The sequence below is a fragment of the Bombina bombina genome, chromosome 3, assembly GCF_027579735.1.
Source record: "Bombina bombina isolate aBomBom1 chromosome 3, aBomBom1.pri, whole genome shotgun sequence".
Taxonomy (NCBI): Eukaryota; Metazoa; Chordata; class Amphibia; order Anura; family Bombinatoridae; genus Bombina; species Bombina bombina.
In genome coordinates this window covers 245,686,454-245,706,577 of record NC_069501.1, presented here as the reverse complement: position 1 = coordinate 245,706,577, position 20,124 = coordinate 245,686,454, and the positions used below count along the sequence as shown (strand labels likewise).

Genomic DNA, 20,124 nt, shown 5'->3' with positions numbered 1-20,124 from the left:
GGGTTTAATCATCCATTTGCAAGTGGGTGCAATGCTCAGCTAACTTATTACATACACTGTAAAAATTTTGTTAGTGTAACTGCATTTTTTCACTGTTATTTCAACATTTGGGAAAATTTGTGTTTCTTAAAGGCACAGTAACGTTTTTTATATTGCTTGTAAACTTGTTTTTAAAGTGTTTTCAATCTTGCTAGTCTCATTGCTAGTCTGTTTAAACATGTCTGACACAGAGGAACCTACTTGTTCATTATGTTTGAAAGCCATGGTGGAAGCCCCATAGGAGAATGTGTACTAAATGTATTGATTTCACCTTAAACAGTAAAGATCAGTCTTTATCTATAAAAGAATTATCACCAGAGGGTTCTGTCGAGGGGGAAATTATGCTGATTAACTCTCCCCACGTGTCAGACCCTTCGCCTCCCGCTCAGGGGACGCACGCTAATATGGCGCCAATTACATCAGGGACGCCCATAGCGATTACCTTGCAGGACATGGCTGCAATCATGAATAATACCCTGTCAGAGGTATTATCTAGATTGCCTGAATTAAGAGGCAAAGCGCGATAGCTCTGGGGTTAGGAGAGATACAGAGCGCGCAAATGCTGTTAGAGCCATGTCTGATACTGCGTCACAGTATGCAGAACATGAGGACGGAGAGCTTCAGTCTGTGGGTGACATCTCTGACTCGGGGAAACCTGATTCAGAGATTTCTAATTTTAAATTTAAGCTTGAGAACCTCCGTGTATTGCTTGGGGAGGTATTAGCTGCTCTGAATGACTGTAACACAGTTGCAATTCCAGAGAAATTGTGTAGGCTGGATAGATACTATGCGGTGCCGGTGTGTACTGACGTTTTTCCTATACCTAAAAGGCTTACAGAAATTATTAGCAAGGAGTGGGATAGACCCGGGTGTGCCCTTTTCCCCACCTCCTATATTTAGAAAAATGTTTCCAATAGACGCCACTACACGGGACTTATGGCAGACGGTCCCTAAGGTGGAGGGAGCAGTTTCTACTTTAGCAAAGCGTACCACTATCCCGGTTGAGGACAGTTGTGCTTTTTCAGATCCAATGGATAAAAAATTGGAGGGTTACCTTAAGAAAATGTTTATTCAACAAGGTTTTATTTTACAGCCCCTTGCATGCATTGCGCCTGTCACTGCTGTGGCGGCGTTCTGGTTTGAGGCCCTGGAAGAGGCCATCCAGACAGAACCATTGAATGAAATTATTGACAAGCTTAGAACGCTTTAGCTAGCTAACTCATTTGTTTCTGATGCCATTGTTCATTTGACTAAACTAACGGCTAAGAATTCCGGATTCGCCATCCAGGCGCGTAGGGCGCTATGGCTTAAATCCTGGTCAGCTGACGTGACTTCAAAGTCTAATTACTCAACATTCCTTTCAAGGGGCAGACCTTATTCGGGCCTGGCTTGAAGAAAAATTATTGCTGACAATTACTGGAGGCAAGGGTCATACCCTTCCTCAGGACAGGGCCAAATCAAAGGCCCAAACAGTCTAATTTTCGTGCCTTTTGAAATTTCAAGGCAGGAGCAGCATCAACTTCCTCCGCTTCAAAACAAGAGGGAACTGTTTGCTCATTCCAGACAGGCCTGGAAACCTAACCAGTCCTGGAACAAGGGCAAGCAGGCCAGGAAGCCTGCTGCTGCCCCCAAGACAGCATGAAAGAACGGCCCCCTATCCGGAAATGGATCTAGTGGGGGGCAGACTTTCTCTCTTCGCCCAGGCGGTGGGCAAGAGATGTTCAGGATCCCTGGGCGTTGGAGATCATATCTCAGGGATATCTTCTGGACTTCAAAGCTTCTCCTCCACAAGGGAGATTTCATCTTTCAAGGTTATCAGCAACCAGATAAAGAAAGAGGCATTCCTAAGCTGTGTGCAAGACCTCCTAGTAATGGGAGTGATCCATCCAGTTCCGCAAACGGAACAAGGACAGGGATTTTATTCAAATCTGTTTGTGGTTCCCAAGAAAGAGGGAACCTTCAATCCAATCTTGGATCTAAAGATCTTAAACAAATTCCTCAGAGTTCCATCATTCAAAATGGAAACTATTCGGACCATCCTACCCATGATCCAAGAGGGTCAGTACATGACCACGGTGGACTTAAAGGATGCCTACCTTCACATACCGATTCACAAAGATCATCATCAGTTCCTAAGGTTTGCCTTTCTAGACAGGCATTACCAATTTGTAGCTCTTCCCTTCGAGTTGGCCACTGCCCCGAGAATTTTTACAAAGGTTCTGGGCTCACTTCTGGTGGTTCTAAGACCGCGAGGCATAGCGGTGGCTCCGTATCTAGACGACATCCTGATACAGGCGTCAAGCTTTCAAATTGCCAAGTCTCATACAGAGATAGTTCTGGCATTTCTGAGGTCGCATGGGTGGAAAGTGAACGTGGAAAAGAGTTCTCTGTTACCACTCACAAGAGTCTCCTTCCTAGAGGGAGTGTCTACAGTTCACTACCCAGAGGTTCATTGTATATAGATTCTCTAGAGATGAAAATTTACCTGAGTCCAGGTTATCAAAACTTCTAAATGCTTGCCGTGTCCTTCATTCCATTCCACGATTCTCTTCTCTGGTGACTCTCGGGTCCATCTGTCCAAGGGTATGACCTTTCGCAGGCCAGATTGGACGATTGTAACAACAGATGCCAGCCTTCTAGGTTGGGGCACAGTCTGGAACTCCCTGAAGGCTCAGGGATCGTGGACTCAGGAGGAGAAACTCCTCCCAATAAATATTCTGGAGTTAAGAGCAATAATCAATGCTCTTCTAGCTTGGCCTCAGTTAGCAACACTGAGGTTCATCAGATTTCAGTCGGACAACATCACGACTGTGGCTTACATCAACCATCAAGGGGGAACCAGGAGTTCCCTAGCGATGTTAGAAGTCTCAAAGATAATTCGCTGGGCAGAGTCTCACTCTTGCCACCTGTCAGCGATCCACATCCCAGGCGTAGAGAACTGGGAGGCGGATTTTCTAAGTCGTCAGACTTTTCATCCGGGGGAGTGGGAACTCCATCCGGAGGTGTTTGCTCAACTGGTCCATCGTTGGGGCAAACCTGAACTGGATCTCATGGCGTCTCACCAGAACGCCAAGCTTCCTTGTTACGGATCCAGGTCCAGGGACCCGGGAGCAACGCTGATAGATGCTCTAGCAGCTCCTTGGTTCTTCAACCTGGCCTATGTGTTTCCACCGTTTCCTCTGCTCCCTCGACTGATTGCCAAAATCAAACAGTAGAGAGCATCGGTGATTCTGATAGCGCCTGCGTGGCCACGCAGAACCTGGTATGCAGACCTAGTGGACATGTCATCTCTTCCACCATGGACTCTGCCTCTGAGGCAGGACCTTCTAATACAATGTCCTTTCAATCATCCAAATCTACTTTCTCTGAGACTGACTGCATGGAGATTGAACGCTTGATTCTATCAAGGCGTGGCTTCTCCGAGTCAGTCATTGATACCTTAATACAGGCTCGGAAGCCTGTCACCAGGAAAATAAGAAACATAAGATATGGCGTAAATATCTTTATTGGTGTGAATCCAAGAGTTACTCATGGAGTAAGGTTAGGATTCCTAGGATATTGTCCTTTCTCCAGGAGGGTTTGGACAAAGGCTTATCAGCTAGTTCTTTAAAAGGACAGATCTCTGCTCTGTCTATTGTTTTGCACAAGCGTCTGGCAGAAGTTCCAGACGCCCAGGCATTTTGTCAGGCTTTGGTTAGGATTAAGCCTGTGTTTAAAACTGTTGCTCCCCCGTGGAGCTTAAACTTGGTTCTTAAAGTTCTTCAGGGAGTTCCGTTTGAACCCCTTCATTCCATTGATATTGAACTTTTATCTTGGAAAGTTCTGTTTTTGATGGCTATTTCCTCGGCTCGAAGAGTCTCTGAGTTATCAGCCTTACATTGTGATTCTCCTTATCTGATTTTTCATTCAGACAAGGTAGTTCTGCGTACCAAACCTGGGTTTTTACCTAAGGTGGTTTCTAACAGGAATATCAATCAAGAGATTGTTGTTCCATCATTGTGTCCTAATCCTTCTTCAAAGAAGGAAGTCTTTTGCATAATCTGGACGTAGTCCGTGCCTTGAAGTTTTACTTACAGGCTACTAAAGATTTTCGTCCAAACATCTGCCCTGTTTGTCGTTTACTCTGGACAGAGGAGAGGTCAAAAAGCTTCGGCAACCTCTCTCCTTTTGGCTTCGGAGCATAATACGCTTAGCCTATGAGACTGCTGGACAGCAGCCCCCTGAAAGGATTACAGCTCATTCTACTAGAGCTGTGGCTTTCACCTGGGCCTTTAAAAATGAGGCCTCTGTTGAAAAGATTTGCAAGGCTGCGAATTAGTCTTCGCTTCGCACCTTTTCAAAATTTTACAAATTTGACACTTTTGCTTCTTCGGAGGCTGTTTTTGGGAGAAAGGTTCTACAGGCAGTGGTTCCTTCCGTTTAAGTTCCTGCCTTGTCCCTCCCATCATCTGTGTACTTTAGCTTTGGTATTGGTATCCCACAAGTAATGGATGATCCGTGGACTGGATACACTTAACAAGAGAAAACATAATTTATGCTTACCTGATAAATTTATTTCTCTTGTGGTGTATCCAGTCCACGGCCCGCCCTGTCCTTTTAAGGCAGGTCTAAATTTTAATTAAACTACAGTCACCACTGCACCCTATGGTTTCTCCTTTCTCGTCTTGTTTTGGTCAAATGACTGGATATGGCAGTGAGGGGAGGAGCTATATAGCAGCTCTGCTGTGGGTGATCCTCTTGCAACTTCCTGTTGGGAAGGAGAATATCCCACAAGTAATGGATGATCCATGGACTGGATACACTACAAGAGAAATAAATTTATCAGGTAAGCATAAATTATGTTTTTCCCATAGGGAGACTAAATACATACAGAGAGAAGTGCACTCACAGGAACGAACATCTGGCTCAATACCATTGTTAGCCTGTTCTATGGTGATTTACCACCTGGTACTGGCTCCCCATACACTCTAGAATACAATTCAAAGTATTAACCCTAATTTACAAAGCACTCAACCGTTTAACTCCCAACTATATTTCGTCCCTCATTGTGAAATATTCCCCATCCCGTCCTCTTCAATCAACCTCTGACCTATGTCTCTCCACTCCTGTTATTTCTACGCCCCAAGACTTTGCACGTGCTGCTCCTGTCCTCTGGCACTCTCTACCCGCTTCATAAGACTGTCTCCAACCTTGTATAACTTTAGACGCCCCTTGAAAACTCACCTATTCAGAGAGGCTTTCCATCTCTCATCCTAACCAAACTAATACATGAACTGCCTGACTCACTTCTGCAACTACAGCCGATGTGAAAAGCTGCCCCCAACTTTATGTCTCTGCACCCTAAACCTGTAGACTGTGAGCTCTCCAGAGCAGGGCCCTCTTCCTCCTTAATTAGATTTTAGTTTTGTCATGTTTTGTATTTTATCACAAATCCTTCTCATTGTATACCCCTATCACTGTACCTAGTGCTACAGAACATGGCAGCGCTCTACAAATAAATGATGATAATAATAATAATAATAGTAATAATATTGGAGGGTTCTTGTTCAGAGGTAAAAAGGCATAGAAGCCAGAGTAGTAGAGAAAGTTAAAAACAATGATACACACATTGCAAATAATAGAGGGAGTGTCTACAGTTCACTACCCAGAGGTTCATTGTATTTTGAGGAAAAATATATCCCATTTGCGGTATTGTATTCAGAGATCTCTGTATTATAATTTAACAAAACCCCTAATACTCAGTCAAAAAACTTAGGACACACACCACACAAGGGGGTTACAAAAAGAAAACCTACCTACAGGAAACAAATATAGTGTACAACCATAGCTCAAGACTACTCACAGAGGATGAGACCAAATTACTAAATAGAGGACTTTCGTTTATCCCCACACCAAGACTGGACACATTTCAGATTGTGGTAGATGTTTACCGGTTTCAGAGACAACTAAATATAAAGGAGTTTTTTTAAAGATAAAATACCTACACAAACTGACATTACTTTTAAAGCTCCATCTAAATTTAAACAATTGACGACCAATTCTTCAATAAAAAGTTTCACAAGACTTATACGCTCAGATTATGAGATTGGATCAGATACTCGTGTATTCTCAAATATCTCCAAGCAAGAACAGACAGCACTGAGTAACCTCATGGATGACACCACTAACACCATATGCCCAGCCGTTAAGGGGGGGGCGCTATAGTGATTCAAGTCTATAGTGACTGGAGGCTTTACACCAACTCTCAAACACATCCACTTATAGAAGATTGCCCTCTAACCCTACCAGTCAGTTCAAAAAGACTATTGATCAGACTATTAATCAGGCCCTACAGATGAATTACATCACGACACACGAGAGTGAATTTCTTACCACTGATTTCCCAAAAACTCCAATTCTGTATCTTTTACCGAAGATTCATAAGTCTATTTCTTTTCCCCCTGGGAGACTGATAGTCTCTGTCAGGGATTCTTTACTTTCGGGCATAGCGAAATAGATTGACTTTCATCTTCAATCAGTGGTACAATATTCTTTCTCTTTTCTACAGGACTCAACTGCCATGATCAAAAAGCTAAGAGACACTGATTCCATAGATGGAAATTATAGTCTGGTGACTATGGATGTTGACAGCCTATATATGGTTATCCCCCATCAATTTTTTGTTGGAGGCTGTCAGGTCCATAGTCACTGGAAACTCTAATTATCAAGGACCACCCTTGGAGTTCTTGTTAGAACTCATGGAACAATGCCTTACCAAAAATTATTTTAGTTTTGAGTCCCATTATTATTTACAGACAGCAGGAACTGCCATGGGGTCTTACATGGCCCCAGTCTATGCCAATATTTACATGTTGTGGTATGAGTCTGAAATAATGAAACCCCTACAACATCCCAACATAACTTTTTACACCAGATATATTGATGATCTGTTTCTCCTGTGGAGGAGCATCCTTGAAAGTTTAAAAAGTTAGGTACAGGATTTAAACATTATGGATACTCCTATTAGGTTCAAGATGGAATGTGATTTAGTTCAAATACACTTTCTAGATTTTAACCTTTTTTAAAAAAAGTTATGATCAGGGAATTAAGTTTGGGACTTTCCTGTACTCTAAAACCACTGATAGAAACTCTCTACTATTGGCCTCTAGCTATCATCATAGGCACCAAAAGATGGGGGTCATCTCCTCTCAACTGACCAGAGTGGGAAGAAATAATTCTGAACCAGATCTACTCCCTTCCCAACTTGATTCTCTGTGTGACAAACTTGAACAGAGAGGCAATGACAGAAGAGACATTATGGCTGCTAGAAAAAAATGGACTACTATACACAAGATATGCTGTTAACCTCCACCCAAAAGGAACCCACAACAACAGACCAACAACTTAATTTTGTTACCACATATATTCTGATGCACTCCACCATACAGCAATCTATACGTAAAAGATGGGACATCCTGGGGACTGACAAAAGTCTTGCTAACTGGAAAAAAAAAAAGCAAGGTTGGTATATCGCAGAGCAAGGAACATCAGGGACCTGCTAGTTAAAACAGACCCCAAGCAATGCTACCAACAGATGTGGCTAAAATCTAAAAGGTTGGTTTGTTTTAGTTTTGGATACTGTGTAACTTGTAACAGCATGCATGTAGGAGACTCCTTTCAACATCCACATAAGAACAAAAGATACTCCATACGGCATCGACTCACTTGTAGCAGCACATATGTCATATACATACTTATATGTCCATGTTCCTTTTTTACATGGGTAAAACGATAACTGCTTTCAAGGACAGAATGGCTAATCACAGGTCCTCCATTAGAGAGGCACTTAAAAATGGTGAATTGGATCTTCCGGTGGCATGTCACGCAAGGATGCTCTTACAACTCGAATCCAGATGGGTCTTTATGTTGGACACAGTATCCCTGAAGGGACTATTCATAAAAGTGGACTAAAAATAAAATGAATAAGATACAATTTATAATACAGAGATCTCTGCATACAATACCGCAAATGGTATATCTTTCTCCTCAAAATACAATGATCCTCCGGATACTGAACTGTAGACACTCCCTCTATTACGTGTTTTTAACTGTCTCTACTACTCTGGTTTCTTTACCTTTTTACCTCTGAACAAGAACCCTCCAATATGAGTTTCAACTAATTTTACTATGACCGTGTGTGATCTGCAGATTGACCTCTATTTCCATCTGATTGCACCTATGACATTGTGTTCAAAACTGTGTTAATTGGTTACCAGGGTGTGGAGTATTACGGATGACGGATATGCCCACTATATGTGGGACACAGATATAGAGCATGGTCTCCTAGTTGCAGCAAAGATGCCAAAGACCGTGTGATTTATATCCAGCTTTACTTACTCCCTTTATTCTAAAATTATCCAATATACATTGTGACACAAGCCAGATAGGCGGGGCCTAACATCTGTGTTGTTGGATATGCAAACTAGCCATTTGGAGTCTCTATAACACGATTGGCCAGAATGTGTAATGACTCACACTAATTAGAAAATGACTAACCACCAGCTGAGAGCAGGATGTGCTCGGCTGCGACACACAAACGTATCACACTCAGCTGGAAACTGTTACTGTTGATTGCCTATGTAGGAGGTGTTTAAATACACTGAAGTTTTGTGACTTATGCTTTCCTTTGGGGTATCACGCTGAGGATGCACCTGCACTGAGACTTTTATTTTTGGGAACATTTGATAAAGGTGCTAGTACAGCACCGAAACGTCATGCTAATTTCCCCATTTTAACATGGAATATTAAAAGTTATTTATTTCCTAAGATATGTAGGGTCCACAACGTCATTCAATTATTAGTGGAATATCACTCCTGGCCAGCAGGAGGCGGCAAAGAGCACCACAGCAAAGCTGTTAAGTGTCACTCCCCTACCCATAATCCCCAGTCATTCTCTTTGCCTCTGTCAATGGAGGAGGTAAAGTTTGGTGTCTGAAGAAATTAATTACTTTTTTGGATACTTTTCCCTGCAAGCAAGGATTTGGGTTTAGCTGAGTCCACGCCAATCTCTTCAGTAGAGTAGTGGTGGCTTTTAAGCAGTTAGGAAGTTGTGAGGTAGTCCTTGCTTTGTTTCCTAACACATTGCTGTCCATGGTACAGAAAGCCAGAGTTGGTTACTCTGTTCTTTCTTTTTCTACAGGTCTCCGTAAGGAGTATGTGTCCTTTCACGCCATGTGAGCTGTCTTCCTGCCAGACAGCTAGACTACAGGCAAGTGCTTTTGTCTTTTAGGTCTTGGAGACTTGCACTTCAGAAGAATATTTCATATGCAGTAGATTGGGACATTTTTAAATTCCATTATACAGGATTCTCTTTGGCAGTGGGCAGGCACATTATGTATGTTGAGACCAAGGGGCCCATTTATCAAAGGGCTTGCGGACCTGATCCGACACTGCGGATCAGGTCCGCAAGACCTCGCTAAATGCGGAGAGCAATACGCTCTCCACATTTAACATTGCACCAGCAGCTCACAAGAGCTGCTGGTGCAACGCCGCCCCCTGCTGACTCGCGGCCAATCGGCCGCCAGCAGGGAGCTGTCAATCAACCCGATCGTATTCGATCGGGTTGATTTCCGGCGGTTCCTGTCCGCCTGCTCAGAGCAGGCGGACAGGGTTATGAAGCAGCGGTCTTTAGACCGCTGCTTCATAACTTGTGTTTCTGGCGAGTCTGAAGACTCGCCAGAAACACGGCCCTTCAAGCTCCATACGGAGCTTGATAAATGGGCCTGTAAGGGTTAATCTTCCCTTTATTAGGATGTTTTTCCTCTTTGGGCTAATTTTGTTAAAATACTTTATTAGTATGTGTGGGTCTTATGTTTTATACAGGGATTTATGTATAAACTTAAAATTTGGCAGTTGGAAATAAAGAGTATACGGAGCACCAGAACAGCATGTATATTAAAAACTTTGTTTCATTATATTATATATTAAAAGTTCACAATGAGCAAACGGTAGAGAGGTACCAGGGAACCAGGCAAGCTCCCCAGCAATGTGCAAGTAACGGCTGACACGTTTCGGCTTTATGTCGTACTCCAAGCCAACAGTTGGTTTTCTTTGCTTGCTTAGCTAGAACAGGCTAACTGACAGACTGCTTGGGCGTTTGTGTAAATTTAGCTTTGGTGTTGTAGGCATAGAGAAACGCACACCTTTAACTTTCTGCATAGTTTCCTCTCTCTGCCGGTCATGTGACTTCTCTCTGCTGTCGAATATTCACGGAGCAGAGCGGCGTCATTGAATTTCAGTCTCTTCAGTGTCGATCTACTATATGATTGTTTTAGAGACTTCTGGCAGCCAAATTGTGTATAAGTATTACAGTAAGGCACCTCAGCATGTCTAGGGGCCTTATTGGTTTATTATTTTAAAGAATTTTTGCATAACGTTAGGCGCCTGTGGTATTAAAAATTCTTAAAGTGACAGTGTATTTAAGATTATATTTATTATAAATATTTTTTATTTAGTATTATGGACATAGAAGACTCTGTGTCTTTTGCAATTCTGTGCTGCATGCTTAGCTAGAACACTTCAATTTAAAGATAAATTGTTGCCCGCTGAGCCCAATGTCTCTCAGGATGATGCTGTTCAGGCAATGCCTCAGCTTTCTCCTCAAACTTCCCAAGCCTCTATACCCTGCAGTTCCTCTTAGCGTCTTGGAGGAGTTTATTTGCCTGCAGATTTTGCTGCACAGGTATCTTCTGCAGTATCTGCAGCATTATCTGCTTTTCCTATGCTGGGAAAATGCAAGAGGAAAATTAGACATTCAGATAGTAAGGTTTTTGTTCCACCTACTGCTACGTAGGTTGCCCTCCCTCATAAGTCTGATGAGGAGGATACGTTGGTAGCCTCTGAGGGTGTGATCTCAGATTCGGACAGTATTATTCCTTCATCTGATACTGAAGAAGTAAACTTCAGATTTAAGCTTGAACACCTTCGTGTACTGTTAAAGGAGGTATTGGCTACTTTGGACGACTCCGATACTTCTGTCGTTGTCAACCCTAAGAAGTTTAGTAAACTCAATAAATACTATGATATTCCTTTCTCTGTGGAAGTTTTTCCTGTCCAAGACTGTGTGACAGAGATTATTTTACAGGAATGGGAGGAGCCAGGGATTCCTTTGTCCCCATCTCCTGTATTTAAAAAGATGTTTCCTGTTGCTTACTCCATTAAAGATTCTTGGTGAATGGTGCCTAAAGTAGAAGTGGCTACTTTTACTCTGGCTAAGAGAACTACGATCCCTATAGAGGATAGGTGCTCCTTTAAGGATCCCATGGACAAAAAGCTGGAAGCTTATTTGAAAAAGATGTATGTTCATCAAGGTCTTCAATGGCACCCTGAAGTTTGTATTGCCACAGTAGCTAGTGCGGCACCTTATTAGTGCAACGCCTTGTCTGAATCAATTTTAGTAGAGACTCCATTGGAGGAGATACAAGATAGGATTAAGGCTCTCAAACTAGCAAATTCCTTTATTTCTGATGCTAACATGCAAGTTATTAGACTGGGAGCCAAGATGTCTGGCTTCACTGTCCTAGCCTGCAGGGCATTGTGGCTAAAATCTTGGTCAGCTGATGTTACCTCTAAATCCAAGCTTTTGGTGCTTCCTTACAAGGGTAAGACCTTGTTCGGACCTGGTCTGGCAGAAATAATTTCTAATATTACGGGCGGAAGAGGGTCTTTTCTACCGCAAGACAAGAAGAACAGACTCATAGGACGTCAAAGTAATTTTCGTTCCTTTCGTAACTTCAAAGGTCAAAAGTCTTCCTCTCCCTCTACAAAGAAGGAGCAGTCCAAGTCTTCTTGGAAGCCCAATCATTCTTGGAATAAGGGGAAGCAATCAAAGAAACCCTCAGCTGAGTCCAAGTAAGCATGAAGGGTCGGCCCACGGTCTGGGATCGGATCAAGTGGGGAGCAGACTTACCTTGTTTTGTCAAGCGTGGAGACAAGATGTCCCAGATCCTTGAACTGTGGACATGGTATCTCAGGGTTACAAAATAGAATTCAAAACTTTTCCCTCCCAGGGGCAGATTACACCTCTCAAGATTATCTGCAGACCAGGTAAAAAGAGAGGCATTCTTGAACTGCGTTCAGGACCTTTCCTCCCTGGGAGTGATTGTTTCAGATCCAGTAAGGGAACAGAGTCTAGGATTCTATTCAAATCTGTTTGTGGTGCCCAAAAAGAGGGAACTTTTCAACCCATTTAGGGCAGAATGTCAAGCTTCAAAGGTACGGTTCAAGGGCAAGAGATTCTAAGGCCGCTCTGATAGATGCTCTGGCGGTTCCTTGGGATTTTGGTCTAGCATACCTGTTTCCTCCATTTGTGCTCCTTCCATGAGTTATTGCTCGTATCAAACAGGAGAGAGCATTGGTAATTCTAATAGCTCCTGCACAGCGGCCACCTTGGAGGTTGCCTCTGAGGAAGGACCTTCTAACACTAACACCATTCCTCCACCCAAATCTCGTTTCTCTGAAGTTGACTGCTTGGAGATTGAATGCTTATTTCTGTCTAAGCGTGGATTTTCTGAGTCGGTCATTGAGACCATGATTCAGGCTCGCAAACCTGTTACTCAAAAAATTTACCATAAGGTATGACGTAAATACTTTTATTGGTGTGAATCTAAGGGCTACTCTTGGAGTAGGGTCAGGATTCCTAGAATTTTGTCTTTTCTCCAGGAAGGTCTGGTCAAAGGGTTGTCAGTCAGTTCTCTGAAAGGTCAGATTTCTGCATTATCTATTTTGTTACACAAGCGTCTGACGGGTGTGCCAGATCAATCTTTTTGTAAGGCCTTGGTCAGAATCAGGCCTGTGTTTAAACCTGTTCTCCTCCTTGGAGCCTTAATCTTGTTCTTAAAGTTTTGCAGCAGGCTCAGTTTGAGCAAATGCATTCCATAGATATTGAGTTGCTATCTTGGAAGGTTTTGTTTCTTATTGCTATCTCTTCTGCTCAGAGAGTTTTGTAACTCTCGGCTTTGCAGTGTGATTCGCCTTACCTTATCTTTCATGTGGATAGGGTGGTTCTTCATACTAAATTGGGGTTTCTTCCTAAAGGGGTTTCGGATAGAAATATTAATCAGGAAATAGTTGTTCCTTCTCTCTGTCCCAATCCTTCTCATAAAGAACGTCTGTTGCACAACTTGGATGTTGTGCGTGCTCTAAAATTCTACCTACAGTCGGCTAAGGATTTTCGCCAGTCTTCTGCCCTGTTTGTTTGTTTCTTTCTCAGGAAAGCATAAGGGTCAAAAAGCTACTGCTACTTTCCCTCTGGTTGAGAATTATAATTCGTTTTGCTTATGAGACTGCTGGACAGCAGCCTCCTGAGAGAATTACAGCTCATTTCACTAGGGCTGTCTCCTCTTCTTGGGCTTTCAAAAATGAAGCTTCTGTGGAACAGATTTGCAAGACTGCAACTTGGTCCTCTCTACATACTGTTTTCCAAATTTTCCAAATGTGATACTTTTGCCTTGGCTGAGGCCTCTTTTGGGAGAAAGGTTCTTCAAGCAGTGGTGCCTTCTGTTTAGGTCTGCCTGTCTTGTTCTCTCTTCCTGTTCATTCTGTGTCCTCTAGCTTGGGTATTGGTTCCCACTAGTAATTGAATGACGTTGTGGACTCTCCATATCTTAGGAAAGAAAACAAAATGTATGCTTAACTGATAAATGTCTTTCTTTCCGGATGCGGAGAGTCCACGTCACCACCCTTTATTATGACAGTTATTTTTTACTAAACCTCAGGCATCTCTACACCTTTGTGTTATTCCATTTCCCTTTGGTCCAATGACTGGGGATTATGGGTAGGGGAGTGAGACTTAACAGCTTTGCCTCCTCCTGCTGGTCAGGAGTGATATTCCTACTAGTAATTGGAATAACATTGTGGACTCTCCATATCCAGAAAGAAAGAAATCCACCCATTTAATATGTCCTGGGAAGAACATGGAAAAATGTGATCAGCTACCTAATGTATTTACTGCTACAAAGACATATCTCCCCTCATGCCCCTCTATCTTGCATGGGGCACCAACTTGCTACGTGACCTTGAGGGTGTTTTCGGTATAAGAGAGTCATGGCACTAAGTGTGGCAGAAATTACTCCTTTTTTGAAAGGAGAAAGGGTCTGGTAATCTTCCTTTTGCTGCCATTGTTTATTGTCAGCAATGAGGAATTCCTCATAGTATTGCTTTTTTGTGAGATGGGTGTCCAACCAAGTAAGAGGATTCATGTCCTCATAGCCTAATTTTTTTTTTTTTTTGTGGCGTATAGATCCTTGCTTCTCTGAGAAATTCAGATTTACACTTCTTTAAATAAAAGGAAAAACTGGATGAGTGTAAAAATGTGAAATTCAACATAGGATGATTTTTGCTGCAAGTACTGTATATTCTGGGAATTCTGTTTTTTAGCAAGTGATTAAATGCTAAATGTGGTATTTTTATAAAATTATATATTTAAAGGTCAAAACAGTTAATTGCAATCATAAATCAACATTCTGATGATCATGCTTAATTTGAGAATGTTTCATAGAAAAAGTGTGATTTGAATGTTTAGAGACTGATTTGTGAAGTTAACATGTAGCAAAACTTTAACATTAAATAACAAACTCTGCAAAGAGCCAATATGGATTTTAAATAAGGTCAAGGCTGTAAAATTTTAAACATTACAAAAATCTCCCGTAAAAATTATTTTCTGGTGGATTGAAACATCTCTGTCAAATTGGCCTCACGCAAGGTAAAGGGGAGTTATAAATATTGCTACATTGTGTATACTTGGGGCTAGATTTATCAAAGCTGAGGCGTACAGGGGCGTGTATACGTGCCCCTGTAGGCCTCAGCTCGCCTGTGGCGGGGCAAAATTACCCGCAGGTAATCACCATTGCACACGAGCGCAATTTTGCGCTTGCGTGCAATCCCGCCCCCCTGCCCGCGCACAGCCAATCACGCGCGGGCAGGAGCTGTCAATCTCCTCGGTCGGACTGGACCGCTGCTTGTTAAAATACGGCGAGCAAGTTCTTGTGAGAACTTGCAGCCGTAGGGCTTTGGTAAATCGAGCCCTTGGTGTTATAAGTGCCACTAGTGAATGTCAAAAATGTGTGAGAAATGGGTTATAAGGGTGTGCCAAATGTATTGGAACAACTCTGAATTCAAATCTTATGCACAAAGTCACATGGGGTACTTTGCATAGAAAATCTAATGGATTATTTTTCAGTCCTTACCTTTTGTTATGTGTTTAAAGGGCTATAAAGCTGTTTCAGTGTTGTATTAAAAAAGCACTAAGCAGTGGATTATATTTAATATAAATCATTGCAATATGCATTATTCATCTTTTTAAAATTATTTTACCTTTTCTTTCTTTTTTTTTTCTTTTTCTTTTTCTTTACTTAATGTGTGCAGTGTCGGTTACTACCTGTCAAAACCCTACTCAGAGGTTGGGCTCTCTACAGGAAAGGCTTATTTAGCTTGATGTCATAAATCTTCAAGTAACTTGAAATGAGTCTTTAGTGAATGCTAGAGAAACAGTAAGCCTGTTTTGCTCATGCTCAAGAGAGGCAGAATCCAATTTACATTTAAAAAGTTGTCTCCTCTTTTATTTACAATGGCTACAGTGAGAAATTCTAATTGCTCCTTTTGCAAAAAAACAAGCGGATTGTTTGCCATTTTTAACACAATCTGTTACTTTTTATGTGTACTTTAAATTAAGATACACATATTTGTTTTTGCTTAAGGAGTACTTTAATTTAACTGGTAAGGGAATGTATGGACATGTATATGCCAGTTGAAGGACTGTACTGACACACAGATGGTCTCTGTGCACAATATTTTCTCACAGCCTGTGACATAGCGATTATACAGGAAGCTAATGGTCTCGCTAACTAGCATGCTGCCCTTTCAATCAGTCAGGGAGGCTGTAACAAGCACAGCACTCAATGATGAAAACATGGTCATCGTTGACAAACAGGTCCTTCAGTCGTTAAACCCATATGATCTTTTGTCTCCTGTATATGTTATGGAAAATGGGCGAGGGGTCAGGGTATATTGTACTATGGTGCTTCACAATTCTCACTGTTCTTTTTCTGTCTTATGATAAGAAATTTCCATTAAAGGGACAGTAAGCACCTTATAATTGTAAGACATTTCTATTGTCTTACTAAAGAATAACATACCAGCCAAGTCTAAACATCTTTAAAACAAATTACAATCTAGTGTACTGCATTTGTTTTTAAATAGCCAAATTTTACACACCTCTTGTCTTATTTGGAGTAGCCAATGCAAGCTTGATCCTGAAAATGACAAGGCTAGTCATTATGTTCATATGAAATGCATTGTTTTGCAGTTGTTATCTGTTAAATCTAGTTAGGGAAATAAATGTAGCAGGGTTAGCTTGATAAGTCTACAGTGTTCATATTATATATCCAGTTCTAATAATAAAAAAATGCACAATTTGCAGAGCTAAATATGAAATTTTGGCAAAATAAATAATGAAAGTTTATTGAAAAGTTGTTTTACTATGCATAACCAAACATTTTATATACAAATCTCAAGATGTTTACTGCCCCTTTAATGTTTCATATTCTGCTCAAGGGAAAACAGTAGTGAAAGTCAAATGCAATATGCGTTTTAACAAATGACACATGCATGGCATCTCGGGGCTCTTCAGAGACTTTTGCCTAGGGGGCACTGCTGAGCTGGCAGAACTTTGGAAATGCTCTCTTGTGAATTATTTATAGAATATCCTATTATCACTAGTAAACTGCTGTGCTTAGCATAATATGAAAGGAAATGATGCTAAAAATAACAGAGATTTGTGTTTGTTTACAGGTCGTATTGCAGCACTTAACATGCTAAATCAGCAGGTTCCTGTGAACTCTGTACCATACTTCTGGACATCTCTGCTAGGGAAGAGTATTCGTTATGCAGGTAGGTCCACTAGTCCTGTTTCTATTTTCTGCAGGTATGGTGTGGTCTCATTAGAAATATGGACAAACTACAGATTTAAAGGGAAGCTATCTTGTAACAAAACTGGTAGGATCATGTAAAAAAAAAAACACACTGGGTTTATGCTTGAGAAGTGAGCCACTGAGCACCTATGGAGGATGACTAAAGTGCTGCCAAATCCCCAGCAATACATATGACTTTATACTAATGCTGTAAGACCCAATTCATTATAAACTTTTTAAGTTGATAAAAACATCTGCATCATATTTTATGTTGAAATCATTTTTTATTGTTATACACATAGAAATTACAAGCCTCAAATCCCTTCATACATGACACATCTTCCCCCTTGTTACTAGCAAATGTCAAAAGTCCAACAGTCTTTATTCCAATTTGGAGAAGATTTCGGAAAGTCCAATGATTCGATAAAACCGTTAACTGATTATATTTCAGTTCAGACTATAAGGCTTGTAGTGTCACTTACAACCCAGTATATTCGGGGGTTGGGGTTCAAGGCAGAGGGAACTTCAGATAAAGCGAAAAATAAGGCATACAATAACAGTTCCTCCCCTCCTCCCCACCCCCAATTTCTATTTTGTGTATAGGTTATTCCCTTCCCTCTGACACCCCAACAACAAACAATAACAATACCTCAAAACGTCTTCGAACTTGTCCGCCGCACCATCTCTCCGCCACCGAGCCCAAAAAGGGGATCACCTCCAGTGTTCGGTATAACTCATGTCTCCAAGTCAGTGGTCTACATATGTCCTGATGTAAACCTCCTCCCTAACCCGCTCTCCCCATTAGTGTGTGGGTCTCCTTAAGTTTCCTAGGTTATTAGTGGCCTGCCAAAATCCAGTAATTCCACACCTTTAAGAATTGTTCTTGGCTATTCTGTATGAAGGCTATCGTCTCTGACATCTTGTAAGTGACCTGGATTTTATCCATAACCTCCCTCCATGAGGGTGCCCCCGTTTTCCAGTGTCTTGCTACACATATTCTGGTAGCCGTGCATAGGATGCGAATGAATGTGTTAGTGGCTGCATTGAATTGTCTGATCTTATCGTTTAGTAGTGCTTGTGGTGCAGATAGGGAGATGTTTTCAGAAAGAACCTCGCTAAGTAGTTTAGATAGTTGAGACCAAATCTGTTTGACTTGTGGGCAGTCCCACCACATGTGGATATATGTTCCTGCTTCAGTACACCCTCTATAACATAATTTGTTACCTCTATGTGTGTAATGTGAGGTGATGATGGGAGTAAGGTACCAACGGAAAGATGTTTTAATGATGTTTTCCCTGAAGTCTGCGCTAATTAGCCCTTTACTGGATGTATAGAAGATTATTTCCCAGTCCGTTAGAGTATTAGTTGTATTTAGTTCCTCTTCCCACCTCTCCATCACAGAAGACTTAGTAGAAAGCCTGGCCCTTTGTAGTGTTAAGTATATTGCAGAGATTAGTTTTTTGAGTCGCTGTGACGTGTTACAAAAAGTGTTCAAGGGTTGTTAATCTCGCAGTGGTGCCAGGTGTCCTAAATCTAGTTACTGCTGATGCCACTTGTAGGTATAAGAACCAGTGCAGCTTTTCTGGGTGGATTTTATCTTGGATCTGTTGAAATGTAGCTACTTTATTATTATATAGAAAGTCTGCCACTCTATATAGTCCTTTATTTTCCCACTTTCCTATCTGTGAGTGAAAATCAGCGCTCAAAAGGGTCCTCAGTGGTCTAACCACCGAGTCCCCTGGGATTAGATGAAGAGAGCTGGACAAAGAGGTCCAAATCTGCATCATCTCTGTAGTAAGCTTCGAAGTGTAGATGTCCCTGATAGTTTGTTTCAACTGACCCCACAATATGTCATCTGATCGCCTGCAACCTGCCATCAATGTCTCCACCCTCACCCATATTAAGTCTTCCGAATTCATACTCATTAAGGTGGTCTGCGCCAACCTCGCTGCTTGATAGTAATGGAGTAAATTTGGTGCTCCCACTCCTCCTAGCTGTCTATGTTGTTGAAGGACCTGAGAGGGGATTATGGCTTTCTTATTGCCTCTTAAGAAGCTAATGAGATCCATTTGCAATTTTTTTAAGTCTGATAATGGCACTTTAATTGGGAGGGCTCTGAAAAGATATAGTATTCTGGGAAGAATATTCATTTTTATTGCCGATAAACGGCCGTACCAGGAAAATCCTCCTTTTTTCCATTTATTAATGTCCTTTCGGATCAATTTGTATAAGGGAACATAGTTTAGATTGTAGAGATTCGCTATGTTACTTGAGAGTTTGACCCCTAGATATTTAATCGCTGTATTAGCCCATTGGAATTCAAAATTAGCTTCTATTAATTTTTTGGTGTGGTCGGGTAAAGCAATGGGGATTGCCTCACACTTTTCTAGATTGACTTTGTAACCTGACACAGTGGAGTATTCCTGTAAAATTCGGTATAAATTAGGAAGAGACATAAGCGGCTTGGTTAATGTGAGAAGCACATCATCCGCGAATAGTGATACCTTAAATTCCTGACCTCTAATTGTGACTCCATGGATATCTGGGGACAAGCGTATTGTAGCAGCTAGAGGTTCTATAAACATTGCGAACAGAAGCGGTGACAAGGGACACCCCTGTCGCCTTCCGTTTAAGACCTCTATAAGTTTTGACTGGTAACCTGCTGTTCTTACGTTAGCTGTTGGGTGTGAATATATGCTTTTAATAGCTTGTACAAACTCGCCATGAAAACCCAGCCTATTTAGGACCTCTAACATGAAATTCCAATCTATCCTGTCAAACGCCTTCTCCGCGTCCAATGAAAGGACCAGAGAAGGCGTTCTCATTTTGCTAAGGTAATCGACCAGGGAGATCGTGCGCCTCGTGTTATCGGGAGCTTCTCTATCTTGGATGAATCCCACCTGGTTCGGGTGGATCAAAGAGGGCAAGTGTACTTTTAGTCTATTGGCCAAAATTTTGGTAAAAATTTTAATGTCCTGGTTTATCAATGAAATGGGCCGGTAACTTTGACACAGCTTAGGGTTTCTCCCCGGTTTAGGTATAACTACTATTTTGGCTTGTAAGATTTCCCTTGGGATTTCTTTACCTTGCATGATATCATTGCATAATGAAACTACATGTGGGATTAAGATAGATCTAT

At 41.6% G+C, this 20,124-nt stretch overlaps 1 protein-coding gene across 1 annotated transcript in view; it reads left to right on the top strand.

The window, feature by feature from the left end:
• LOC128653123 (apoptosis-inducing factor 3) overlaps nt 1–20,124 on the top strand; it is a 243,687-nt gene that overhangs the window by 172,543 nt on the left and 51,020 nt on the right. The window contains exon 16 of the mRNA XM_053706228.1: nt 16,867–16,965. Coding sequence (XP_053562203.1) covers nt 16,867–16,965 — 99 coding nt within the window. The remainder of the gene's footprint in view (nt 1–16,866; nt 16,966–20,124) is intronic.